This window comes from Chelonia mydas, chromosome 8 (genome assembly GCF_015237465.2).
Source record: "Chelonia mydas isolate rCheMyd1 chromosome 8, rCheMyd1.pri.v2, whole genome shotgun sequence".
NCBI lineage: Eukaryota > Metazoa > Chordata > Testudines > Cheloniidae > Chelonia > Chelonia mydas.
Window position 1 is genome coordinate 7,733,617 of NC_057854.1, and position 27,521 is coordinate 7,761,137.

Consider the following 27,521-nt stretch of genomic DNA (forward strand, 5'->3'; position numbering starts at 1 on the left):
AAACTCACATGCGTGCACCTATGCTTATATAGCTAGTAGCCTGGAAAAGATCCACATTAGTCAACAGTAAGTTACAATGTAATGTCTTTAGTGTGATAATACATTATGATCTGTAATGGAACAGTTCCACTGAGGTTACAGCTGGTGCCTTTTGGACCTGATGCTTTTATTACTCAGACATGAACAGACTGTTAGATCAAGTTCTCCTTGGATGTACAGAGTTGCAACCACTCCGCCACTCCTGCACAATTAAATCAAGCAACATAAAAAGGGCAGGAAACAGACAAGAGTTTCAAAGGACACGTAGCTGAGGAGAGTCTGCAGGTTGTGAGAACATAAGAACGGCCATACTGGCTCAGACCAAAGGTCCATCCAGCCCAATATTCTGTCTACCAACAATGGCCAATGCCAGATGCCCCAGAGGGAGGGAACCTAACAGGTAATGAGCAAGTGATCTCCCTCCTGCCATCCATCTCCACCCTCTGACGAACAGAGGCTAGGGACACCATTCCTTCCCCATCCTGGCTAATAGCCATTAATGGACTTAACCTCCATGAATTTATCCAGTTCTCTTTTAAACCCCATTATAGTCCTAGCCTTCACAACCTCCTCAGGCAAGGAGTTCCACAGGTTGACTGTGCGCTGAGTGAAGAACTTCCTTTTATTTGTTTTAAACCTGCTACCCATTAATTTCATTTGGTGACCCCTATTTCTTATATTATGGGAACAAGTAAATAACTTTTCCTTATTCACTTTCTCCACACTCATGATTCTATAGACCTCTATCATATCCCCCCTTAGTCTCCTCTTTTCCAAGCTGAAAAGTCCTAGCCTCTTTAATCTCTCCTCATATGGGTCCCATTCCAAACCCCTAATCATTTTAGTTGCCCTTTTCTGAACCTTTTCTAATGCCAGTATATCTTTTTTGAAATGAGGGGACCACATCTGTACTCAGTATTCAAGATGTGGGCGTACCATGGATTTATATAAGGGCAATAAGATATTCTCTTTCTTATTTTCTATCCCTTTTTTAATGATGCCTAACATCCAGTTTGCTTTTTGGACTGCTGCTGCATACTGCGTGGACGTCTTCAGAGAACTATCCATGATGACTTCAAGATCTTTCTCCTGATTAGGTGTTGCTAAATTAGCCCCCATCATATTGTATGTATAGTTGGGGTTATTTTTTCCAACGTGCATTACTTTACATTTATCCACATTAAATTTCATTTGCCATTTTGTTGCCCAATCACTTAGTTTTGTGAGATCTTTTTGAAGTTCTTCACAGTCTGCTTTGGTCTTAAAGATCTTAAGCAGTTTAGTATCATCTGCAAACTTTGCCACCTCACTGTTTACCCCTTTCTCCAGATCATTTATGAATAAGTCGAATAGGATTTGTCCTAGGCCTGACCCTTGGGGAACACCACTAGTTACCCCAATTAGCTCTGTTGCTATGAAGTTTTTCCTCTACAACATTTGATTGTTTTGGGGCTGAAACTAACTGAAATCAGATTCCTCTCCCCAAGAACTCACTGATGGAGAATCTAGAAGATTGGGGACCCTCATGTCTAGCACAGATTTCTAGATGTAGGCCGAAGTCACATGCCTTGGCTGTCCGCAGCAACCTCTGGCCAATGGCAGCCCTCTGTTGTAAGGGAGGTTGCAGTGAATTAATTCCCAGTGCTTTTCAATGGTCGGGATTAGCCAGCAAATGAAGGAAGAGCAAGAGGAAGCAGGCCTCTTTTTAATCCACCCTCCACTGCTGCAACATCCCTCTTTCCTTCCCCTTTTTCCTTGCGGGTAAGTGGTTGAATGTGGTACATTTGTCACACTATGAACATCAGGCCAAGGTCAATCATAGCCAGTGGTGGAGCATAGACACATCTGGACTTTGTAGTCTGTGTACCATTTGACTAGTGCAGGCACATGTCGCAACTGATGTCTTCAATGTACAGGATCACACTTTCAGCAGCTGGTGCTGGCAGCAGGGGCTAGTTTTCCCTCAGTGGAGACAAAATTAATGGAGGATGTAATTGATGGTCCTAACCTCTCTAATTTTGGGCTCAGAGTAGTGCTGTATGTGATGTTGATTTATATGGTCCGGATTATGACTAAGGTAAACCCAGTAATTGTGGGAAATGTTAAAATGCTCTGAATTTGAGCATCAAAAGAGTAAAGGCCAATAGCAGCTTCAGCAAACAGGGGCCTTAGCTCCCTCACCCCTTCACTACTTCCAAGACAAGGAGCTGTTGTGAAATCTTAAAATTGGACCCTACCAAATTCACAGCCAGGAAAAACGCATCACAGACTGTGAAAGCTGGTCTTTTGTGTGCTTTTGTCCTCTACGATAGATTTCAAAGGGGAGGCCAGTGTTTCTCACAGTGGAGATCCTGATCCAAAAGAGAGGTGCAGGGGTATTGCAGTTATTTTAGGGAGCTCATGGTATTGCCACCCTTAGCTATGCGCTGCCTTCACAGCTAGGCAAATGGAGAGCAGAGGCTGCTGACCGGGCACCTAGCTGGGAAGGCAGCACTCCACCAGCAGCAGCACAGATGTAAGGGTAGTAGAATCAAAGAATAGCAGGGTTGGAAGGGACCTCAGGAGGTCATCTAGTCCAACCCCCTGCTCAAATCAGGACCAATCCCCAACTAAATCATCCCAGCCAGGGCTTTGTCAAGCCTGACCTTAAAAACATCTAAGGAAGGAGATTCCACCACCTCCTTAGGTAACACATTCCAGTGTTTCACCACCCTCCTAGTGAAAAAGTTTTTCCTAATATCCAACCTAGACCTCCCCCACTGCAACTTGAGACAATTGCTCCTTGTTCTGTCATCTGCTACCACTGAGAACAGTCTAGATCCATCCTCTTTGGAACCCCCTTTCAGGTAGTTGAAAGCAGCTATCAAATCCCCCCTCATTCTTCTCTTCTGCAGACTAAACAGTCCCAGTTCCCTCAGCCTCTCCTCATAAGTCATGTGTTCCAGTCCCCTAATCATTTTTGTTGCCCTCCGCTGGACTCTTTCCAATTTTTCCACATCCTTCTTGTAGTGTGGGGCCCAAAACTGGACACAGTACTCCAGATGAGGCCTCACCAATATCGAATAGAAGGGAACGATCACGTCCCTTGATCTGCTGGCAATGCCCCTACATATACATCCCAAAATGCCATTGGCCTTCTTGGCAACAAGGGCACACTGTTGACTCATATCCAGCTTCTCGTCCACTGTCACCCCTAGGTCCTTTTCCGCCGAACTGCTGCCTAGCCACTTGGTCCCTAGTCTGTAGCGGTGCATGGGATTCTACCGTCTTAAGTACAGGACTCTGCACTTGTCCTTGTTGAACCTCATCAGATTTCTTTTGGCCCAATCCTCCAATTTGTCTAGGGCCCTCTGTATCCTATCCCTACCCTCCAGCGTATCTACCTCTCCTCCCAGTTTAGTGTCATCTGCAAACTTGCTGAGAGTGCAATCCACACCATCCACTAGATCATTAATGAAGATATTGAACAAAACCAGCCCCAGGACTGACCCTTGGGGCACTCCACTTGATACCGGCTGCCAACTAGACATGGAGCCATTGATCACTACCCGTTGAGCCCGACAATCTAGCCAACTTTCTATCCACCTTATAGTCCATTCATCCAGCCCATACTTTAACTTGCTGGCAAGAATACTGTGGGAGACCGTGTCAAAAGCTTTGCTAAAGTCAAGGAACAACACGTCCACTGCTTTCCCCTCATCCACAGAGCCAGTTATCTCATCATAGAAGGCAATTAGATTAGTCAGGCATGACTTGCCCTTGGTGAATCCATGCTGACTGTTCCTGATCACTTTGCTCTCCTCTAAGTGCTTCAGAATTGATTCCTTGAGGACCTGCTCCATGATTTTTCCAGGGACTGAGGTGAAGCTGACTGGCCTGTAGTTCCCAGGATCCTCCTCCTTCCCCCCACCCCCCCCTTTTTTTTTTTTTTTTTTTTTTTTTAAAAAGATGGGCACTACACATTAGCCTTTTTCCAGTCGTCCGGGACTTCCCCCGATCACCATGAGTTTTCAAAGATAATGGCCAATGGCTCTGCAATCACATCCGCCAACTCCTTTAGCACTCTCGGATGCAGGGCATCCGGCCCCATGGACTTGTGCTCGTCCAGATTTTCTAAATAGTCCCGAACCACTTCTTTCTCCACAGAGGGCTGGTCACCTCCTCCCCATGCTGTGGTTCTCAGTGCAGTAGTCTGGGAGCTGACCTTGTTCGTGAAGACAGAGGCAAAAAAAGCATCGAGTACATTAGCTTTTTCCACATCCTCTGTCACTAGGTTGCCTCCCTCATTCAGGAAGGGGCCCACACTTTCCTTGACTTTCTTCTTGTTGCTAACATAGTAATACCATACTAGACCATCTTACTTCTGCTCTGCTGCTGGTGGGGGCTCTGCCTTCAGAATTGGGCTCCCAGCCAGGAGCCACCACTCTCCAGCGGCCCAGCCCTGAAGGTAGCACCACTACCAGGGGCAGCAAGGGTAGCAGTACTGCAAACCCCTCCCTCACAGCTCCTTTTTGGATCAGGACCCCTACAATTAAACTGTGAAATTTCAGATTTAAATAGCAGAAATCATGGAATTTATGATTTTTTTAAACCCTGCAACTGTGAAACTGACCAAAATGGACTGTGAATTTGGTAGGGCCCTACTTATAGTAAAAGGTATGGTGTAGTAACTTGGCCAAAACGATCACTCTTATTTCTGGCCCTGTACCATTCACAAAATAATTAAATCTCAACACATTGAAAATAGACATAGCTCAACAGAAGGAACTGACGCAAGAAAGTACAGGGTATCAAAAACATCTCTTCACAGGAAGTCAGGCTGGATCTTATTTCTATTGAAAGTCCCTAGAATGGTGTTACAAAACTCATTATACAGAAGAAACTGCAACAGAGCACTTAGCAAATAATCTTTAGATATATCAGCTAATTAAGAGGATGAATGCCATCCAAACCAGGTGCCTTCTTGTTTTTCAGCTTCTGCAATGCTTTTCTTACTTCTTTGATTTTTACCTCAGATACATCTATATCTAGGTCTAATGGTCGGTCACTGTTAAATTCCAGTCTTGTAACTGGTTCTGGTTGGTTTAGCACTTTGAAGTGTTCCACCTATTTTCTTGTTCCTCCTCTGTTTTCAAAATTTCTCCTTGTTTTCCATTCACTGAGACACTTCTGAATTTTAATTCATATCCTGTTAACTGTTTCAGGATCATGTAGACTGTTTTTATATCGTTTCTTTTCCCTGCTTCTTCAGCTTCACTAGCCTTACTTTCTATCCAGTTTTGCTTATCTTTTTGCATTGTTTCTTTACTGCTTTGTCTAGGTTCCTGTAGGTTTGTTTAGTTTCTTCAGTCGCATGTTGAAGTACTAGAGCCTTTGTCTTCTTTTGTCTGTAATTTTCCATGTTTCTTTTGAGATCCACTGTTCTTTATTGCTTCCTCTCTTTCTACCAATTATCTTTTCAGCTGCTTCTAACACAGCTGGTTTGAAAAGATCCCAGTATTTTTCCACTTCGTTTTCTTCAAGGTCTTTAAGAGCCTCAAACCTGTTCTTGACCTCTATCTGGTACTCTTTTCATATCCTGCAATCTTGTAGTTTCTGTGTATTGAATAATCTGAGTCTGTTTTCTTTCTGAGTGCTTTAAACTTCAATTTGATGTTTGCTTTCAGCAAGTAAAAAGAAAAGGAGTACTTGTGGCACCTCAGACCATGTCTACGCTACCCGCCGGATCGGTGGGTAGTGATTGAGCTATCGGGGATCGATTTATCACGTCTAGTGTAGACGCGATACATGTACGTGTAGACGTAGATTGATCCCCTATCGCTCTGCCATCAACTCCGGAACTCCACCACAGCGAGAGGCGGAAGCGGAGTCGACGGGGGAGCAGCGGCTGTCGATCCCGCGCTGTGAGGACGCGAAGAAAGTGATTCTAAGTCGATCTAAGATATGTCGACTTCAGCTACGCTATTCTCGTAGCTGAAGTTGTGTATCTTAGATCGATCCCCCACCCCAGTGTAAACCAGGCCTTAGAGACTAACAAAATTATTTGAGCATAAGCTTTCGTGAGCTACAGCTCACTTCATCATTGCATCCGATGAAGTGAGTAGTAGCTCACGAAAGCTTATGCTCAAATAAATTTGTTAGTCTCTAAGGTGCCAGAAGTCGTCCTCTTCTTTTTACGGATACAGACTAACACGGCTGCTACTCTGAAACCTTTCAACAAGTAGTGATCGCTCCCTATATCTGCTCCTCTGAATACTCTTGTGTTTAACACTAATGTTTTCCACCTCTGACTAACAGATATAATCTATCTAATTTTGCATATGGCCATCTGGTGAAATCCATGTCTTTTTTGTGTATGTTTTTATGTTGGAAGAAAGAATTGCAGATGCTAAGATTGTTTTCGGCACAAAATTCAAAAAGTCTTGTGCCACTGTCTGTCGTTCCAGTTGTATGTGGGCATTCATTTCAACCTCTTCTTTCATTTCCAAGCTGGGCATTAAAATCTCCCATAACCAGGACAAGATCATGGTTTGGTATTTCTTTCATTACATCATTCAATTCTGTATAGAATCCCTTTGTCCTCTTCATCTGCATCGTTTGTTGGAGCATATGCCTGGACTATGGTGCACTTAATGTGCCGAGAGTGGAATTTAGCTGCCAGTAGCTTATCTGATATTGGCTGTCAATTCATAAGTGATTCTTTGCAGCGCTATTCGTGAGCATTCCTACACCTCTCTCATGTTTGGTTCCACATGAATACAACATTGTTTTTTCTCCATATGTTACCATACCTTGATCTTTCCATCTAACTTCACAAAGTCCTAGCATGCCAATTTTATATCTATCCATTTCTTTGATTAACTGTACTAATTTTCCTATACTATTTAAAGTTTGTACATTTCAGGTAGCTATGGATGTACCCTTTTTGGCTGTCAGAATTTGGACCATTGAGTGGGTGACTTCCAGGATCAAGACAGGCGTAAGGCAGGGGCCCATCCGGTCTGCTTTTTTGTTTATGCTAGTCAGACTATGGATTAAAACAATGTGACAGTGATACATGTGGCCTAAAATGGAACAGTTCAAGGTTATTTGATTTAGACTTTGCTGACATCACTTTTATCAACGAAGATGCCAACAGAGTACAAAAATGCACAAACCAAATAAAAGTAGTAATAGAGAAGATAGGTTTGAGATAGAATGCAAAGAAATGTAAAGCCATGTTAACGGGGACAGAAATCAAAACTGAAGAGGAGAAACTGGAGAAAGTGGACAATTTTACATATCTTGGAAGTACCATCAGCCAAGATGGTTATCAGTTCTGAGGAAAGAAGAATCAGAAAGGCAAACACTGCATTTGGAAGACTCAAAGACATCTGGCAACTCAAAAACCATCTCCCTCAACACAAAACTGAACGTGTACAAAGCAACTGTTATCGCATTCATAACATATAGCAGTGAGACATGTCAACTTACCAAGAAATATACACAAAAGCTGGACGCATTTCATCACAAATGTCTAAGAATATCAGGAATAAAAGAGATAGGAAGACGAACAAAGTCAGAAAAATCGCTGGACAAGGCACTCTCTCACAAATAACCTACAAAAGACAACATCAATGGCTGGGACATATGCTGAGAATGGAAAAAGAACGCTTACCAAATACCGCCCTTAAATGGAAGCCAGAAAACGGAAGAAGAAAGAGAGGAAGACGGCGAATAACATGGAAATGAGCAGCTCCGAACAACATCAAGCACCTCAACATGAAATGGGAAGATTTGGAGAGAAGGGCAGTTGATAGGCAAGGATGGCAAATGTGGGTAGCCCACTGTGCAGCAAAGCACAGGATGGACTAAGGTCTAAATAAGAAGACTTTGAAAATACTCAAAACATGGAAGAAGTTCTGAACTAAAATTGGACCCTCTGATGGCATATTTATGCAAGTTTTCTAACCACTGGTGCTAATCTGTGGTCAAAGTAGAGATGACTAAGAAGGAGGTTCAAAACTTGAGAAGGCTAGAGATGAAGTTTGTCAGTTATTGGAATCTATGTTCTACCAAACTGTTTTGATAAACAGGAAACACTAAAAACCAACAACTTTAGGTCTGCCTAGTCCTTTCATATGTGATATGGCTCACCTTCAAATTCCAATGTTAAGCTTGTCATACCATGCACAAACTGCTGTCATAAGATCAGAATTTAAGATCCATGCTTTCTGAGAAAACAGTAGTGGAAGCCGGTATCATCTGAGTGGGCATACACTGACCCAAAGATTTTTTTGCTCAGAGCTATGAAGCCTTAAGATCACACGCTATTCTAAACAGAGTAAGCAGCCCCTACCAAAAGAGATGCAACAAGCCACAGCTAGCCCAGAGTAAGATTCTGGAGTAACTCTTTCCCCATTTCCTACCCCATTCTTTCTCACCCATATCAAGCAGCATTGATATGCTTTGAAGGAAGTTGCATTCATTCCTCAGCCAAAGGAAGTCAGAGCGAGCATTTAACAGAAGAGGAAGATCAGAGAACTCCACTTCAGTCTTGTGTTTTGATGTACAAGTGCAGGGACTATTGATAACTAGGGTTTTTGCAAAATATATTTCTGTAATGTTTATTTCAGAAAAAAATTCCACATTCATATCAGTGTCTTTAGTGCAGATTTTGTCATCAAAACAGAAGAGATGACAATACAAGTGTTCCATTGTAAATCGTTTGAGTCAGCAATTTTTAAAAAAATAAAACTTTAGTACTTAAAGTACCAATAACCTCAGGCCTAAATTTTCATGAACTTAGTTGCCCACATTTTGGTACCAGTTTGAAATTTCTGACCTCCACAGTTAGCAGTATTTCTGTTGTCTCTCAATGGTTTAAAATAGGGAGGCTGCATGACGAACAGCATAACTTCTTCATTTTTGCAAGTTTTACTAATACCACCTTTTACTTTTTGGAAAGTTGGGCACAATTTAAAAGTTCGAGTAGACAATACCATCCGTAGCAACTCACTGCTAGTCTCTCTCCAAGACAAGTGAAAAAACAAACATTAAAAACCTTTTACACCTAAAATCTGGAAATAAGAGTAGAGAGGGAAGCTTGAAACCAACTTTCTCTCCCAACCATAGGATCAAAGAAAGAAGAGCCATTTAAAAAAGCAATAACCATCACTAACACATAGGATCTAGCTGAATATTAAACTTAATTTTTCAAATTTAAGTGAAGCTTCTGGTGGTTGGCTGGAGAATATCCTTATCCTTCCTCGCTTCACTCCCACTGCAGTACTGGTCTCAATTTGGAAAGTACTTGGAAGGAAGGAAGGAAAGTTATGTTATGAAGACAGACAGAATATGAGCATTACTAATCAAAGCAATGGGTGTCCACAAACCTTCTCCCACCATCTATCATTAGGCTAAGGACAAACCTCACTGAGAACAATGATGCAAAAATCCTTGCTCAGCTCACACAAAGGTATAAGGTCACAGGCGTATGTTTAATACACTAGCAAAATATTTATTTTTATAACGATAAAACAGAAATGAAGGATTTCTTTTTTGGTGTGCACCAGTAATTGTAGTAAAAGAATAAGGGGATTAATGGGCTCTTCATACATTTCAATGACAAAAACACAAAGGTTAACATCAAATTCAATTATTCTCCATTTACAAGCATAAAACTTACCATAGCCCCCCAAAAACATATATATAAAGAATTATAGTTTTAAAATCTATAAAAAGTAAAAAATATACAGTCAGAAGATCTAACTTATTCAATCTTTAATATAAAACTGTAAACATTTATTTACACAAAGGAAATGTGTATAACAAAAGTCTGAGCACCCTTTTCAATTGAGTTGTGGTTTTTGGAAGGCAGTGGATGTTGCACAGTGACAATTCTGACCCCCTTCCCAACTACCCAAAACCGCAGTTTATAAATAAAGCCATGGGCGGCTGTGGCTAGGTAAAGGCAAACTACATCTTATTGCTCGGAAGCCGCATCAAAATGGAAAACCCAAGTGCATATATAAACAACTACATGTAGAAGAGTTTAAGGACAACGCGTAGCCCATCTTCATCCATGCACTTATGTACATCTAAAGCCCATTTTCAATGTCCACTGAACTGTCTTTAAACACTGTTATCGCAATACCATGTTTTAACAGTTTCATTGTGTTGTGTAGTCAGGGACAAACAAAATGTGTGTGTTTAAAAATAAAATAGCAGTCAAGACCAAGTTCAAACAGTTCTAAACCCAGGTTTAACACTGTTTGTACATGATGACTAAAAGATGTTATAAACCAGTTTGCCTACAACCATGTTTGAAAAGTGTTTAAACAGTACCGTGGCTATTGTAGACAAGGCCCTACAGTCAAATCAGGACATCAATACGAACAAACCCTCAGGTCATGCAGGGCGATATCCATCAACTTCCACAACAATGAAGGGAACAGTACCTCTGTAGTTTCTTCTGTGTGAGAGTCTATATGTATATTGACACACACAGGGTCTTTTTTGGTATGCTAAACAGATCTTCTGTCCCTCAGATTATGGAATAATGATGGATAATATTTTGTTTTAGAACTAACTTCCATGTGTTAAATTCATTGAACAATGTGGAGGATTTCACCACATATAATAAACAGGGAAGAAAGAGGATTTAAATTCTACCACCCTGTTATTTCTCAGTGTTTGTTAAGTAGGAAGAAAAGTGACATTACAGGATGCCACTGTTAAGATTGAGGTCCCAAGCACCCCCAACAGGAAAGGAAGGCACACTGGTGCAAAGTTAACACATTTTTTAAAAAAAGTACAGTGAATGCCCCCCACCCCCCAAAAAAAGGTTAACAGCTTCAGAAGACTATTATGAAATTTTTCTTGGCCCAATTTTTTGTTTAATGCAATATTAAAACCAATCTTAATAAGCTTTCTCCCCCCTCCTCCACAAATTGTTGATACCAGAGAAGTTAGGATTAGGTCATTTTAAATCTCAGCTATTTTACCTAGAAAAATCTTAAAAAACAATGTCACTAATACCAGTGTCACTGGCACTTACTTCTCATTCAGTGATCAACTCCCTATCTTACCTTGTTTTAAATAACCTACAAGGGATTGAATTTGCTTCAGTGGAGTTTCAACCTCTATCTATTCAATGGTGAAATCCACTGGTCAACATACAGCTATCAACAGCCTCTATATCATCCAAACTCTGTTTAACAGGGCATAATTAACTCACATTAGGTAAATTGTGTAGGACAAAACTAGGTTCCTGTGTAGTTGGACAGGGTTAAATTAAAACTATTAGTGTTAAAAGCAGTTTGTTTGTTTTTAAAAAGTGCAAGTTGTCTGATAAATGAGCTGCAGAGACAGTAAAATATTTTCCTTCCTAGCATTCACTGTTATCCTTCACTCCCCCTCCCATCTTCCTCCCCCCCCACCCCCCCAAAAAAAGCTTAAAATCCCCCCATGCTTCTGCAGTGCAGAAAGGCTCCTGAAGATATGAGTCTGTGTTGAAGGAAATCCTTTTAATCATAATGCTGGAAAATTTTAAGGAGCTTTACAAAAATGGAAAAAAGTTGGCCCGCTATTTTTTTAAAATAGGGCTTGGAGGGAAAGAGGTATTTGTGCAGCTAAAACAAATAAACTTTATTTCCATTTTAAATTAAAAGTTAAGGCAAGGTGGTTTGTTGGTGAGAGGGGAATATTTGGTAGCAAGTTAAGGACTTTAGAACATTGACTGCTCTCATTGCTTTTCGTACCCTGTGTCAGACTGACCCTAATACATCCGGGTGAGGGTGAACAGTCTCTGTGGGCTTCTGCTTCAAGTGAGATTAGAGAAGGGAATCTACCTGTTCACAGAAAGATTATCTAACTCAGTGGTTCTCAAATTTTTGTACTGGTGACCCCTTTCACATAGCAAGCCTCTGAGTGCAACCCCCCTTATAAATTAAAAACAACATTTTTTAATATATTTAACATCCTTACAAATGCTGGAGGCAAAGTGGGGCTTGGGGTGGAGGCTGACAGCTCGCAACCCCCCATGTAATAATCTCACAGTCCCCTGAGGGGTCCTGACTGCCAGTTTGAGAACCCCTGATCTAACTAAATACTCCCTCCCTCCCCGCCAGTTTGTGAAAGTGGGAGATTTTCACATTGGAGCAACCTTGAAACAAGGTTAGTATTTTTCCAGGCTCCCTGTGCTATTACTTGCAGATATTTACATTTTAGTAAGGACTTTCCACTTCTCAGCCCAGTGCTGCTTTTATGCACTTGATCCTAAAGTGACAAAATCTTGTGCTTATGGCATTACTGTATTTAGTTTTGGAGAAGACTCATCTCACAAATTCCACATTAGGAATACACTGCAGAAACAAACAGTAAAACAAGATGAGCTGTGATGGGGCAAAGCCCTCATTTAAACACAGCTAAGTTTGGAAATGAGTTATGATGAAATGTGCAAATTAAATTGGTTTATGTTTAAGTCGGATATATTTGAAAAGTTCTCCCATAAGAAAGTCCCTCTATAAACTGAGCAAGATAAAAGCCAAGAACTCTGTCCCTCCACAACAGAGTGAAAACTGGAGCTTGGGAGTCCACAATCCATTAAGGAAGTCACTAACCTAGGCCAGCTGGCCAGGTTTTAACACTTTCTTTCATCTATCACCAGCATTCAGAAAAAAATGCAGTAAATATTATTGTGAAATACCACTTGCTTGTTGAGAGTACAGGCACACACTTCACTGGTGGGGAAAAAGAACTGACTCAAAATAAAGAATGTTTTGCAAATGTACTGAGGTGCACAACCTCTCCTCCGGCAAAAATGAAGTAAAAAATTTGGTAGGGCAATACTGTAGCTAATGGCATGCCAAGCTGGGAACAATAATCAACTCAAGTATTAGCTGCAGGAGAATAAGCCCTAAACACAAAATACTTGCCATTTTATTTGCTTTCTTTCTGCACCATTGTTGTGGATTTTTGTTTATTTTTAAATAATTAAAAACCTAAGTTTTGAAACACTGCAAGTGAGATTTCTGAAGGGCTGACTGGGATGCACACAAATTTGCCTGACCTGTTCAAATGTGCACCACAGATGCCACAAAAATAAACGCATTGTCACTGCAGACCTGCTTGGTGCACCATTATGTGTCGAAGCCTGTTGGGAAGCGGCTCCAGTCCATTTCCCAACCATTTACCTCTAATGCCTGCAAGTCTCTTCAATGCCACAGGTTTTTGGTCCAAAGTGTAGTTTATATTTCATGAAATTAAAAAAAATAAGAGTAGAAAACCCTCAAGCCCCATTTTAATGAGTTCCTAACAACTCATCCAAGTCATTCATCCATTCCTCTGAAGTCCTGTTTTTCAGCAAAGAGTCTATCAGATCTGTGTCACCAGTCAAGCTCTGTAGTCCATTATTGCCTGATTGACCACTGTAGGCAAAAGGCAGCTCCTGACTGGTGGTCCTCACTGAGTAACCTTGGGTACAGTGCAGATTGGCTCTATTGGGCAGTTGCTGATTTGGATTCTGGCCAAAAGCGGTCAGATCTGGAACAGCCTGGCTCATGCTAGGCAAGACTTGTTGCGAGGGTACCTGCTGTTGGGTAGGTGGGTTTGTCCTCTGCTGTGCACCTAAAGATGACAACATCTGCCCAGAGACAGCAGAGTTCATGGAGGCCATTGATCTGCCGGTGCTTAGGCTTACCTGAGGCATCCCTGGAGCAAACTGCTGGTTGGCCATCTTTAGGTGAGTTTGCTGCATGTGGAAAGTGGAGCTGGCAGTAAATGACCCTAAGCCACCACTTCCTTGTGTCTGGTTATTCATATTAGGCATACCTTGGTGTTGCCAAGATGGATTTTGGGTGCCAATAGCTGCTGGCACTCTTGCCATCTGTGGCTTGGCTATAGTTGGATTCAGTGCCCCCTTATTGTGCTGCTGAGACATGCTTGGGTTTCCCAGGGTGCTCTGCCCATACCCAGCAGGAACAGGAGTGCCCTGACCCAAGCTGGGCTGCCTTTGCATTTGTAGTTGTCCGTTGGCACTTTGATTTGCATGCTGTGAAATCATTTGTGTCATACCAGATGTCATGCTGTACAGCCCCCCTCGCTGAATGTTTTGCATACTAGTGTACTGAGTCACACCTCGATCCTGCTGACTGGAGCCTGATTGGAGAGGAGGAACAGAGCTGTGTCCAGGTCCAATCTGAATCATGTTCTGGGTCTGAGAAAACATCCGTGGACTGCTGGAGTTGGACTGTCCTAAGTTACTTACCCCGGTCATGGCTGGAGATGACCCTGTAATACACAGCAATATTTACTACGTTAACTGTTTATTTCAATTTAACCAGAGCCTATCTAGACCTTTAGACGCTATTTCACATATATGTAGTAGATGCATTTAACTAGATATAATTGTAACAACACACATATAAACACACGGAATATAAATAGGAAAGTTCTATATTACAACTTCCCCTGTATGATCAGTCTTGTGGTATGTCAGTAAAGAAGCTTCCAACTACTTCCCCATAAGTAAGGCAGTGAGTTGGTCATGGATTTCGTGACTTTCAGTGACTTCTGCAGCGGCCGGTGCGCCTGGCTCAGGGGCAGCTCAGGTAGCCCCTGCACCAGTTGCACTGACTGCGGCTAGGGCAGTCTCAGGCCACCATGCCTCCAGCAGCAGCAGTTTGGGTGTGGGAGAAGGTAGGGGGTTGGGGCACGGGACGGGGTGAGGCGGGCTCTGAGCGGCGCTTACCTAGGAGGCTCCCTGAAGCGGTGACATCCCCCTCGCTCAGCTGCTAGGCAGAGGCATGGCCAGGCAGATCTGCATGCTGCCTCAGTCCAGAGTTCTGGCTTTGCAGCTCCCATTGGCTGGGAAGTGTGGCCAATGGGAGCTGCGGGGATGGTGCCTGCAGGCAGAGGCAGCCACGCCTCTGCCTAAGCAGTTGAGCAAGGGGGATGTCGCCTATTCCTGGGAGCCCCCCAGGTAAGCACCACCCAGAGCCTGCCTCACCCCATCCTGTGCCCCAACCCCCTGCCCCTTCCCACACCCAAACTCTGCTGCTGCTGGAGGGCGGGGGAGGGGAGTGTTTAGGCAAGGATCCAGATAGGGAGCACTGCCGCCCTCCTGCTCCCCCCAAGCACCCTGGCTGCCCTTCCCTAGCCCCCCCACACCCCCACCCAAAGTTTGAGTTAGGGGTATATAGTAAAAGTCATGGACTAGTCACAGGTCGTGAATTTTTGTTTACTGCCTGTGACCTGTCCATGACTTTTACTAAAAATACCCATGACTAAAATGTAGCCTTACCCATAAGTAAGTGATCGCTACTGATCAACACACACAGGTGTGATTATAACAGAACATCAGCAATTTGAATGCCACTTCTTTTAGAGAAAGCAGAAACCAAGATCACAAGGGCCAGATTTTTAAAGGTGTTTAGGCTCCTAAAAATGCAGACAGGTGCCTAGTGGGATTTTCAAAAGCACCTAGGAATCTAACTCTTATTGAAATCAACTGGAGTTATGCATCGAGGCACTTCTGAAAATCCCATTAGGAGCCTATTTGGATCTTTAGACTCCTAAAGACCTTTAAAAATCTGACCCAAAGTGCCTATTGCAGGGCTAATGAGATAAAGATCTAAGTCCCTCACATCAGAGTTCATGTCCGTGGAAGAGCTCTAAACTGGGAGACGAGGGCCAACATGCTGAAATATAGCATCAGGCTGAGAAGCAGGGCAGACTCTCCAACTTGTTCATCTAGCCTGGATGCAAAGAATCTAACTCATCATTAGGGTACATGCCAAATCATCTCTTTCACTGATAACGCATCTGTTTTATCGGTTTCAGTTTGAATGTTAGGACTTTCAAACCAGATAATACATCTATTTTCAGTTGAGTACCTTTTTTTCATACTGAAGCATTCACTATGCGTCAACATGCAAGACTGATATAAACATGATAATCACAGGAATAAGCAATATGCTCAGTAAACCACCAAGGCAGCAGCTTCTTTTTAACTCTACTTAAAAGCATTTATGCAGAATGACAGCTCCCTCTCCCCCAGTTTGAGTCCAAAATATATAAAGAGACAACAGGAATACATAAGAAAGTGTACAGAAAAAAATGCCTAGAAATAGTTCCAATGCATTTTCTGCAATGAGATATAAAGGAGTCCCAAGAGCCCGAGTCCCTCTTTCAAATTTGTTAAACTGAGGCAGCCACTCTTACCAGAAAAGCTGGGGGTGAATGTTTTTGAACTCAAGTGCAAAAAAATAGATAGTTTGAATGGTAAGGCTTTAAACAAGTTATCACTGAAATATACCATCAAAAAAAGTTCAGAAGTCCATTTTTTGCCATGCTAATAAGCAAAGAGGAGGGACATATGCCTGGATGTAACAGTGATAAAATATCTATAGTTAGCATGACTATATGGTAAAACCAATGGTGTTTTTAACAATGTTGTAACTCTTGCAAATTGTTACGCGCTCAGTATTTCTAACTGATCTACCACTGCATTTCTGGGGAAAAATGAGTACTGCAACGCTCAGACTGAGGGACAATACTCACCACCTATCCTACATACCTATCGGTTATAGATGTACAAGGATTTCCTCTCTTACTCCTGTATCAACTTACTTCTGTTATGTATCTTGAGGAAAATAATTGCCTGGCCATAGAAGCCACATTTCATATCACTGACTAAGATGTTGCAGGTTACCATCCATCAGCATCGTTAATATAATGGTATCTTGTTTATATTTCCAAATTAAAAAGTTACCCTTCAATGGGGATATTGGAGGTGAGGGGAGAGCAGGGCAGGAGGAGGAAGGAAATTAGCTTTTTTTTTTTTTTAAGTTCTTTTTCCTCCAGAGAAAGTGAGTGGACCAATACCTGCAGACATATTTATATTCAAAGCAGTTTCTTGCCCCAATGCAGGGGAAGTTTCTTTCCAGTACAAAAAGATGGGTGATTACTGGCCTCCAGTGTTTTCACATCAGTTATGCTATTCCACCTGACTGGAAATTACACCTTCTTGCTACCACCATTAATATGCTAACAGATGTAGCGAGTTCCACCCCTCACCCCCACAAATAAATGCAGACTATCACCCTAAAATGCAGAGGATCAGAGCTCATATTCCTCACTCAAATCAGCAGGGATAAGAGTGCTGTGGATGCAAAAAAATTCGGGCTCTTAAGTGGGGAAAAAACGTTCTTGTGTTTTTCTTGTGAGGCCCTGTGATGAATACAGGGAGTGATGACGTTCAGCTTCAGAAAGAGCTGTATCCTTCATGTATTGGAGGCAAGGTAACTATAATTTGGGGCCTCTATGGGAAGAGGAAGGAGGAGAAAATCACTTGATCTCCAAGGACCCTTGGGGAAATGTAAAGACATTTAAGAATTTTCATGCCATCCCTTATCCAAGCACTACAGACTTATTCCTAGAGGTGTATTAAAGAGTTGGATACTTAAGTTGGCATAAAAACATTAAATTAATGTATGTGGGATAGGCAGTTTTGTTAAATAGCAACTGAAGTCAGAATATATATCAAAACAATTTAAAGAGTAACAAAAAAGGGAACAAAAAATATTAACAAGTTATGAAGTCCAGGAACTTTGCGCCTTGGGAATGAAAGTAAGGTGTCTTCAATCTCTTTTCACCATTATTAATTCAAATCCCATGTTTGTTTACCTGTGAACTGTCCAACCTGCTGCTGGTAAGGGTTCTGTGCCTGATCTTGGTATTGAGGGGGTGGTCGGGTCAGGTGCCGCTGGAGCTGCTGCTCTTGTTGATGCCGCTTTTCCTACGAAAGGTTCAGTACAAGAGTTAGAAAAAAAGAGAATCAACACTTAATTTCAAGTGTGACTTCAAAGCTACCTATGCTTTATTCAGAGGTCTGATAACTATAGGGGCTTTAATAGTGTTATACAGTAACTCCTCACTTAAAGTCATCCCAGTTAAGGTTGTTTTGTTGCTGATCAATTAGGGAACATGCTCATTTAAAGTTGCGCAATCCTCCCTTATAACGTCTTTTGGCAGCCACTTGCTTTGTCCACTGCTTGCAGGAAGAACAGCCCGTTGGCGCTAGCTGGTGGGGGCTTGGAACCAGGGTGAACCAGCAGCCCCCCTATCAGCTCCCTGTGCAGCAGCCACCCAGCAGGCTATCAGTTGCCAGCAGTTCAGTTGTCCCTCCCCACACTGCTGTGTGCTGCTCCTGCCCTCTGCCTTGGAGCTGCTCCTGGGAACCTCCTGCTTGCTGTGCATAGGGGGAGGGAGAGAGGTGCTAATGTCAGGGTGTCCCCCTCCCCCTGCTTACTCCTTCTCCATACAGAGCAGGTGGGGACACGGCAGGGCTCAGGACAGAAAGCTTGCTGGCAGCAGCTGCTGTCTCAACTTCCTGATATACTTAAAAAGGCAATGTACTTAGAGTGGTGTCAGCATACTTAAAGGGGCAATGCACATCTCTCTCTCTTCCCCACACACAGGGTGCGTCTCTCTGTCTCCCCTCGCTCCATTCCTGTTGCCTTATAGAGTGTGAGGCTACATTAACAACAAGTTAACCCTTGACGGCTCAGCTGAATGCTAGTTCATCATTTAGCAGTAAGGCATTCCCTGGGAAATATCCCACCCTCGAACTTCACCACCTCAACCAAGCTTCACAATCATCATTGCTGTGTACAGTATTAAACTGCTGTACATAGGGGGAGGGAGAGAGGTGTTAATGTCAGGGTGTACCTCTCCCCCTGCTTACTCCTTCTCCATATAGAGCAGGTGGGGACACGACAGGGCTCAGTATTAAATTGTTTGTTTAAAACTTATACATATATACACACACACCCCCCATATATATGTATATTATATATAAAAATATAAATTAAAAATATATGGTTTTTTGTTTTGTGAAAAAAGTTTCCCTGGAACCTAACTCCCCCCATTTACATTAATTCTTATGGGGAAACTGGATTCATTTAATATTGTTTCACTTAAAGTTGCATTTTTCAGGAACATAACTACAACATTAAGCGAGGAGTTACTGTATAGCAAACCCAGAAGAAAACTCTCTCTTTACAGGAGTCAAGTGCAATAATTTTTATTTAAAAGAGGAAAGGACAGGAGGGCAGATTAGTAAATAGCAGCTGACAGAATTCTGATAAACTCAGAAAAAAAATGCACAAACTGAAAGCCAGGATGACAGAAACACACATTAGAAGTTGCTGCAATGCATCTCTAAATGCTCTCAGATGCTAGGAAAATTGGAATGTCAGTCTTTCAATCAATGCCTATTCAGTAAATAGGCCTGAAGAAGACCTTTGTGTAAGCTCAAAAGCCTCTCTCTCACACACACACCTACAAAAGTTGGTCCAATAAAAGATATTACCTCACTCACCTTGCCTCTCTAATATTCAGTAAATAGCCATTTTCAGTAACATTTCTGAAAACACTACAGGGAAAAGATGCACTTTTACCCAACTTCCTCCACTATCAATGTGTCTCATTTTAAAGGGGCCCAGCAAAACAGAAAAGTGAATTTTCTTCTTTTTATTATGTAGCAAGAAGACTGAAAGGTTGTTTTTAAAGATTTTTCCTGCCTCTGCCTATCCCAGTTTTCCTAAAAGACCATGAAACCTACTAGTTCTCTAGCTGTGATAGAGAACTAATACTAGTGATGATGGTCACTATTTAAGACTGTTTTAACAGTCCATTAACTCAGCTGGAGGAAAGCTCTCCATTAAAGATTCAACAACCCTACCTCTTCAATTTGCTGGAGAAAGCTCCCAGTCCACATCAAAGTCATCTAACAAATCCACCAGTAAAAATAGGGAACCAAGAGTTGACATTCAGGGGACGTGGGGGGGAAGGAATGAAGGGTATTATTAAAAAAAAAAAAAAAAAAAAAAGTCCTTTCAGGCTTTCTTTGAAGATCATAAACCCAAAGGGGTGCTGCCACAGTCAGAGGCACATTTGAGAGTAAGCACCGCTGGCCTTTCTTCTGGGGGGTTGGTCTTGAATGGCCAGGGAATTCTGGGAGACCATCTCTAGGAGGGAATGATGTAAGTTGTAGTCCCAGATCATGCAACTGCCAGGCTATACTAAAAAGCTACCTTGGCTCCAAAGCTGAGAGAGCTGGAGTGAGGCAGAGGAAAGGACGAAAAAGGACTCACATCGAGGGGTAAGCATTTGAAGGTATTGCCCTGAAGGCTTTCAGCAAGGGTACAGGACTGAGGCCTGTAGTTGGGCATGCATGCTTATTTAGGGGCCAGACTTCCTGTGAGGGAGAAAAACTCTTCAAGCTCTGTGCCAATGTGGGAATATGGCTAAAGGAACCGATACTAAGGGTATGGCTACAGTAGAGAGTTTAAAGCGGCGCTGCTGCACCAATGCTGCTGTAATCTCTTTAATGTAGCTGCTCTAAGCTGACAGGAGAGAGCTCTCCTGTCGGCTTAACTACTTCCATATTAGGAGAGATGAAAAAGACGGGGACTTTTCAGCTTGGAAAAGCGATGACTAAGAGGTGATATGATATAGGTCTATCAAATTGTGAATGGTATGGAGAAAGCGAACATGGAAGTGTTATTTACCCTGTCACATAACACCAGAACCAGGGGTCACCCAAAGAAATTAACTGGCAGCACGTTTAAAATAAAAGGAGTACTACTTCATACAATGCCCAGTCAACCAGGGGACCTCATGTCAGGAGATGTTGTGAAGACAAACTATAACTGTGCTCAAAAAAAAAATTAGATAAGTTCATAGAGAATAACTTGATCAATGGCTATTAGTCAAGATGATCAAGGATGCAATTTCATGCTTTGGGTGTCCTAAGCGTCCAACTGCCTGAGGCTGAGAGTGGACAACAGGGGATGGATAACTCGATAATTATCCTGTTCTGTTCATTTCCTCTGAAACATCTGTCATTGGCCACTATCAGAAGACTGGATAGTGGACTAGACGGACCATTGGTCTGACCCAGTATGGCTGTTCTTACCTGTTCAGCTAGCAGTTGTTGCTGCCTCTGCCCTATTAGGAACTGCTGCTTCTGTTGCTCCATCAGCAAATGCTTTTGTTGTTGCTTCTGCTGGTCCAGTAACATCTGGTGTTGCTTCATTACCACGGCTTGCTGCTGATTGCTGAGATAGGCTGTGTTGTTATGATTACCTGCCATGGAAACACTGGAAGCCTGAGCACTGACACCAGGACCTGGGACAGAAACAGGAACACGAGGAACACTGGGAGAAGGGTTTTGATCCTGCAGAATATAAATAACATCAGTTATAGGAGTGGCTTGGGTGCTACTGAATCTACAAGCACTATATGAACATATTCAGGTCAGCAAGATCATCACTCATGACAAATGATTACATAACTAGAGAATGGCAAAGTACTATTACTTTATCTCTTACAGGACACAAGTCATAACAATATCCTTAAGAAAAAAAGACACTTGGCAAGCCATATCCATTTTTGTGTTTCCACACAGTTGATTAATAAAGTTTTACACTCCATTTTTACACAGAACAAGTCTAGCAAAATATTTTAAATTCTCAATCTATAAAGCTTCTGATTAACCTGTGACAATGCCAGATTAACTACCTGGGAAACAAAAAGAAACACGAGGTGGCCAAGAGGAAATGTGTAGCAAGGGCCATGCACGAATAAAGTGATTAGAGGAAGATCTGGAGCTACACAACATTCATGGAGGGAGACTGCAGTGTCAATCTTATTTACAACACTTCCCCCCGCCTCACGCAAATGAATGGCCCTATGTATGCTTCTACACAGCTAGGAGCACACTGCCAGGCATTAATAGAAAGGTGAAGGGAAGGAAAAAAAAAAAAAAAAAAAATCCACAAATCACCACTCTGACATCCTGCTAATATCCATGTAGTGGACTAACTATTAATCTTTATTCAAGGCTCCGGAACTTCAGTGCTGTTTTCAACAGCAAGTTGTAAACCATTAAGTACAACATGCATCTGTGCTCCCAGAACCTTCTTTTGAAATGAAGAAACATTTTGAATTGTATTCCCAAATAACCTTAATGTGGGATTTATTACAGGCACACAGAGATTAATTTAATTTAATAAACTACCAGGAACTATAGGATGAGATTAAGCAATACAAGATACCAATTCTGCAAGAATTTATACATGTTATTAGTGCCATTGAATTCTACAGCACTACTCATATAAGTATTTGCATTCTCCACTAAGCCCCTGATTCTGCAGATAGCCTTTCCAGTATAATCCTCTCCCCACCTAAGGCTTCTGCTTCCTTGATTAGGCGTCATCTCTCTTATTAATTCAACATTAATTACTCGCAGCATACCACAACTAGTGTGAAGTACAAAACTTTCTACATTTACTTGGATGGCAGGATTTCAAATGAAGACTGCATAAAGCAAATTTGAGATACATTCTATTTGAATCTGAAATTATACTTAGTAGATACCAACAAAAATATTACAGTAATCCTGCTTCTTTCAATTTCTGATTGTACAACTGAATTATTGTTAACCAGATAAAACTATTGTTAATAAGGAGTTGGTGGTATTTAGTAGGGGAGGGGGAAGAGTTTTTTTTTTTTTTCACCAAAACGTATAGTCCAAAAGCATGATTTTTAAATGTCCTGAGCCATTAGACGATCTCTAGAAGAGCTGACCAAAAAAAACAAAACAAAACAAAACAAAGAAAGCAGACTAACAGTACAGAGATAAGTTTGGGTCTTTAGTTTAGCATCCAATATTTACTGTTTGATATTCTTGTATTTTCTCCACGTAGCTGAAAACTGCAGTGTGAAACTCTGCTCTTTTAGGAAACTTGAATGAACATAAGTGCTACCTATAAAATAGCAACAATATCAGAGAAGTAAGACGAATACTAAATCTGCTTTGACAGTTTTACAGGTAACCACATCAAAAGTCTTATTGGCAGTTCCTATGGTTACTTGTGGACATCTTCCGACCCCAGCTTTAATCTTGATCATAGTATTTTTCACACAATTTTTTTTTTTTTTAAATTAAAATGTCAGATACTGTGGTGTGGTGCCAGCTCCTCTACTCCCCAGTTTAATCAGATTCTGTGAATCAAAAGTAATTGATATTGCAGTGTATAAAGGCTGGTCTACACAAACTTGCAGCAAATTAATTAGGTCTGTTTTAATTAACTTCTTTTGTTATTTCAACGCACATTAGGGTGTGGATTCGCCCCGAGTCAGCAAACATGAAAAAACAGCTGTTGAGGTGTTACTTCCTCCCATTTTATCAGTGCCATGTTAAAGGTGACTTAGAAGGAAAAAAAATTGGAATGATGCCTTCTTTGCTTTTTATGAAGCATAAAGTAGCTCTGATTTACAAAAAAAGTTCTGCTTGGTCTTTACCTTAGAACAGGGGTGGGCAAACTTTTTGGCCTGAGGGCTACATCTGCGTATAGAAATTGTATGGCAGGCCATGAATGGTCACGAAATTGGGGTTGGGGTGTGGGAGGGGGTGAGGGCTCTGGCTGGGGATGCACGCTTTGGGGTGGGGCCAGAAATGAGGAGTTCAGGGTGTGGGAGGGGGCTCCGGGCTGGGCTCCAACTGGGGATGCAGGCCCTAGGTGGGGCTGGGAATGAGGAGTTTGGAGTGCAGGAGGGTGCGGGCTGGGACCGAGGGTTCCAGAGGGCAGGGGCAGGTGGCTCAGGGGTGCAGACTCTGGGCACCAATTACCTCAAGCGGCTCCTGGAAGCAGCAGCATGTCCCCCCCTCCAGCTCCTACACGGAGACACGGCCAGGCCGCTCTGCAGCACACTGCTCTGTCTGCAGGCACTGACCCTGCAGCTCTCAGCGTAGCAGCTGGAGGGGGGACATGCCGCTGCTTCCGGGAGCCGCACAGATCCCCAGACCCCGCTCCCCAGCAGGAGCTCGAGGGCAGAATCCAAACAGCCGGCTGGCTGGATCCGGCCCGCAAGCTGTAGTTTGCCTACCCCTGCCTTAGAAGCATCAAGATTACCTCAATCAAAAAACAGGAAAGACATGATTTGAAGGACCATATTACTGCACTAAGAGTTCTAACAGCCTTTAGCTGGAGGGACAGGCTTTTACATTTTAAAAAAAAAGATCTTTTCTCTCAACTGTTCAACAAGCATTTGTGTTCTAGGTGTTAAACACCACAGTTTTAAATATTCTGACAAGTCACCCTCAATTGCACAGATTTGTACTTATGATACCATTTGTGTATTTGTATCCTATTAGTTCTGCAGTCTTCCAGGAATAACAGGGTAGACAAGTCAGGAATTTTTAACGTAAAACAAGCACTACAAGCCTTTTGGGAAAAAGCATTAGTACACCATAAAGCAAGAGGACAATAACGCCTTTTTTTCCTTTGCAGGTCACCTTTTATTCTGCATATTGTAGTCCTGGGGTAATTCTGCACCAAAAAAATTAAGAATTCTGTGCACAGTATTTTAAAATTCTGCATATTTTATTTGTCAAAACACTATATAATCATGGCAGTTTCAATTATTTTGGTAACTTATTTCAAAATATCTGTCAGCTACTAGGTCTGTAACAACACAGACACACAAAATTCCCCCCAGGGTTAGAGAATTAAAGAAACCCCCTACAACAACCCAGTTCCTGTTTTTCCCCCCTCCCGCAGTCCAGACACCCACATCCCCCTCCCTCCCCAGAGCGCAGCCACGTGGCACCCCCCAGCTGACACATTCCAAATCCCTGGGCTCTGGGGTTAGAGGGAGTGTGAGGGAGAAATAGCCTGATGCTGGGTCCCAGTTTCCTGCATGGTGCCACGTTCCTGCAGCTGCTGGGAATCCTCCAGCTCCTCCTCCCCCACAGCAACATCTTCTATTTGAGAGCTGGGTGCTCTGCTGGGTCCAACAACCCCTAGTGGCAGCCAGCAGCTCTGCAGCCCATATTTGCGAGGGAAAAAGGAAATTCTGAGCGCAACATTAATTCTGTGCAAATTCTGCATTGCACATCGGCACAGAATTCTCCCAGGAGTAATACTGCCTCAGATAGACAAATGTTACCACTGTTAATTTCCACCGGAGGGGGCGTGGAGGAAGGGAGAGGATACGAACCTCTCCAACATCTAAGATTTAAGATAATCGGCCTTGGGATTTCACTTAAAACACAGTCCATTTGTTCTCCCAATGGCCCCAACTATTCATATGAGCCGCAACACCCTCAGGAGTCAAGAAGGAAGGAGGTCTTCAAACAAGTCACCCGAGAAGAGGAGACATTGATTGAAAGGAAAAGTAAGGTTTCTTTTTTGAGAATTATTTTTAAGTTTTACACAAGAAATTATTTTAGATAAATGGTTATCCATAAAGATACTTTAATACTTTGTAGTGATTTTTATATTAAGGAATTTGGTTTCCATATGGTGTATTAAGTTGGAAATATATCTTACCAGCCTAGCTATTAGACAATATACTCAAGGAAAAATTTGGTTATTTCTAGATGCTTTTTCCTTGGTCGTGTCTTGGTTTTGCTTGTTTTAGAATGGAAAATTAGGATATTCAGTAAACTGTATTTCCAAATAATTGCAACTAATAATTGGATCTAGTCCTACCCACTCAGCACTCCAAGATCTATTACTTCACAATGATAACAGCCCATAACATTTACCTGGCTGTGTGGTACTAGAGGTCTGTAGGCAATATTTCCAGACTTCTGCTTCATCAGGAACATCCCATTTTGTTCTTCACTCATATGAGGCAGTGGCGGTTGCTGGCGTTGCTGCAGATATGCCAACATAGGTGTCTTGTTCTGGCCAGGTACTGTAACTCCTTGCTCACACTCTGCTTTGTAATGTGAAAGAGGTTTTGTGTTGCCATAATCTAGCATGGAGCCTTGGCTATTTACAGAGTTCTGGTTCAGGCTGTTTGGCTGATGACTCAACATATTCACATGGTAATTGCCTCCATTCCTGGGAGAACTCTTATTTGCCATACTAGGAATTATGAGTTTCTGGTTATTGAAGTCCTGTTGGTAAACTGAAGGGCTGGTGGGATTGTCCATTGTGTAGGGGACACCCAGTGGACTATGAGAAGGTCCAGACTGCTGCCAGCTGGACATCTGACTGGTTTGGTGGACTTGTGAAGCCTGCTGCTGGTTCTGCAACATCTGGTCTCTTTTCTGCTTAGCAGCTATCTGTTGAAGTTGGTGAGCAGAGGACATTTCTTTGGCATTTCCTGTGCCCTGTCCAGATAATAATACATTGGGTAGAGGCCTTTGCACATTTTGAGACTGGTTTGATGCCTGCATCATGGACTGGTTAGGATTTTCAGTCACTGGCTGACTGGAAGACTGGAACATAGTCTGAGAGCCGCCAACTGCTGGAGAAGCAGCACTAACAGGTACAGAGGAGGCTCCAATGAATGTTGGACCTGAAGAAGTGGATCTGACTTGTGGAGACCCCATCTGCTGTTCCTGCTCAAACGCTGCTGGGGAAAATTCAGTCTTTATGTTAATGTCTTGTGGCAATGGAGTTTGTGCAGTTGAATTTGAAGAATCTGCATCCTTCTTCTCCTCAAAGTCTTCATTAAATAGATCCTTCATGTCTTCATCAGGCACTGATCTATTAAGTTCATCAATGAGCTCCTTCCATTCCTGCTCATTAAGATTAAGATCGGGCATCAAGTTGTTCTGAGATATAGAACCGCCTGCTCCAGCAATCATACAAGGAAGGTCATCCACTGGCTCTTGCTTGAGCTCTTTGTTCAAACCCAAAGGAAATGAGTCATCAGCATCACTACGTCCATTCAGCTGAAGGTTAGCATCTGGAAGACACTTTTTATTGATGCTATCCAGTCCCATTGAATGCTTTCCATTGAGCTGTAAGGTATCGCCACCGGAAGATTTCTTGTCAAGTTGATGTAGTGGGGATAAAGGAGGTACGCCGTTGGAGGAGCCACTTACCCCACCAAGACCATCTTCACGACGTAATTTCTTGGACACAGAAAACATATCCCCATACCCATTCTGTTGATCTCCATTCTGAGGGGAAGCAGCACTATCAAGTTTTCTTTTCACCGTCTCATGGAGCTGCTGAAAAAAAAAGAAGCCAATTTTAAGTGTTTTAGTTTTATATGTTTTACTACAATATGACCATTATCTCCTACCATATCAATAGCTAGTCCAGCTCTTTCCACCCTCAAACATCCAAAAGCTACAGTTTCTACTATAATGGCACACTTCATAATGAATGAATGTTTCTGAACCAACCAGTTTTACTCAGTACTTCAAGATATGCTGAACACAACAACTCCTGAACACAAGAGCAACTTACAAAAATGGAAGATAGGTCTTTCCTCTGCCATGAACAACCTCTTTTGCAAGCCATCTTCCTAAGGAAATCTTCTGCTCAAGAAAGACTGTTAGATTAGACCTTTAAAATTGTCTTAAATCGTAACTTCCTGCTTTGAACAACGGAAGCAAAAAAGCTAAAGAATTTAAAACCTAGGAGACAATGGAGAAAAAATTGTGTATAGAAATTATTAAACCTTTC

General features: G+C 42.3%; 1 protein-coding gene across 4 annotated transcripts in view; it reads right to left on the reverse strand.

The window, feature by feature from the left end:
• Positions 1–9,517: 9,517 nt before the first annotated feature.
• MAML1 (mastermind like transcriptional coactivator 1) overlaps positions 9,518–27,521 on the reverse strand; it is a 28,951-nt gene continuing 10,947 nt past the window's right edge. The window contains exons 2-6 of one of the 4 annotated variants that reach the window (XM_037907017.2): positions 27,303–27,472; positions 25,640–27,058; positions 21,002–21,262; positions 17,707–17,818; positions 9,518–14,310 (exon numbers count right to left, since the gene is read on the reverse strand). In XM_037907017.2, coding sequence (XP_037762945.1) covers positions 13,322–14,310; positions 17,707–17,818; positions 21,002–21,262; positions 25,640–27,058; positions 27,303–27,356 — 2,835 coding nt within the window. In that variant the 5' untranslated portion in view covers positions 27,357–27,472 and the 3' untranslated portion in view covers positions 9,518–13,321. Of the gene's footprint in view, positions 14,311–17,706; positions 17,819–21,001; positions 21,263–25,639; positions 27,062–27,302; positions 27,473–27,521 lie in introns of all 4 variants that reach the window. The other 3 variants (XM_037907015.2, XM_007071521.4, XM_037907014.2) reach the window with 3 other exon arrangements.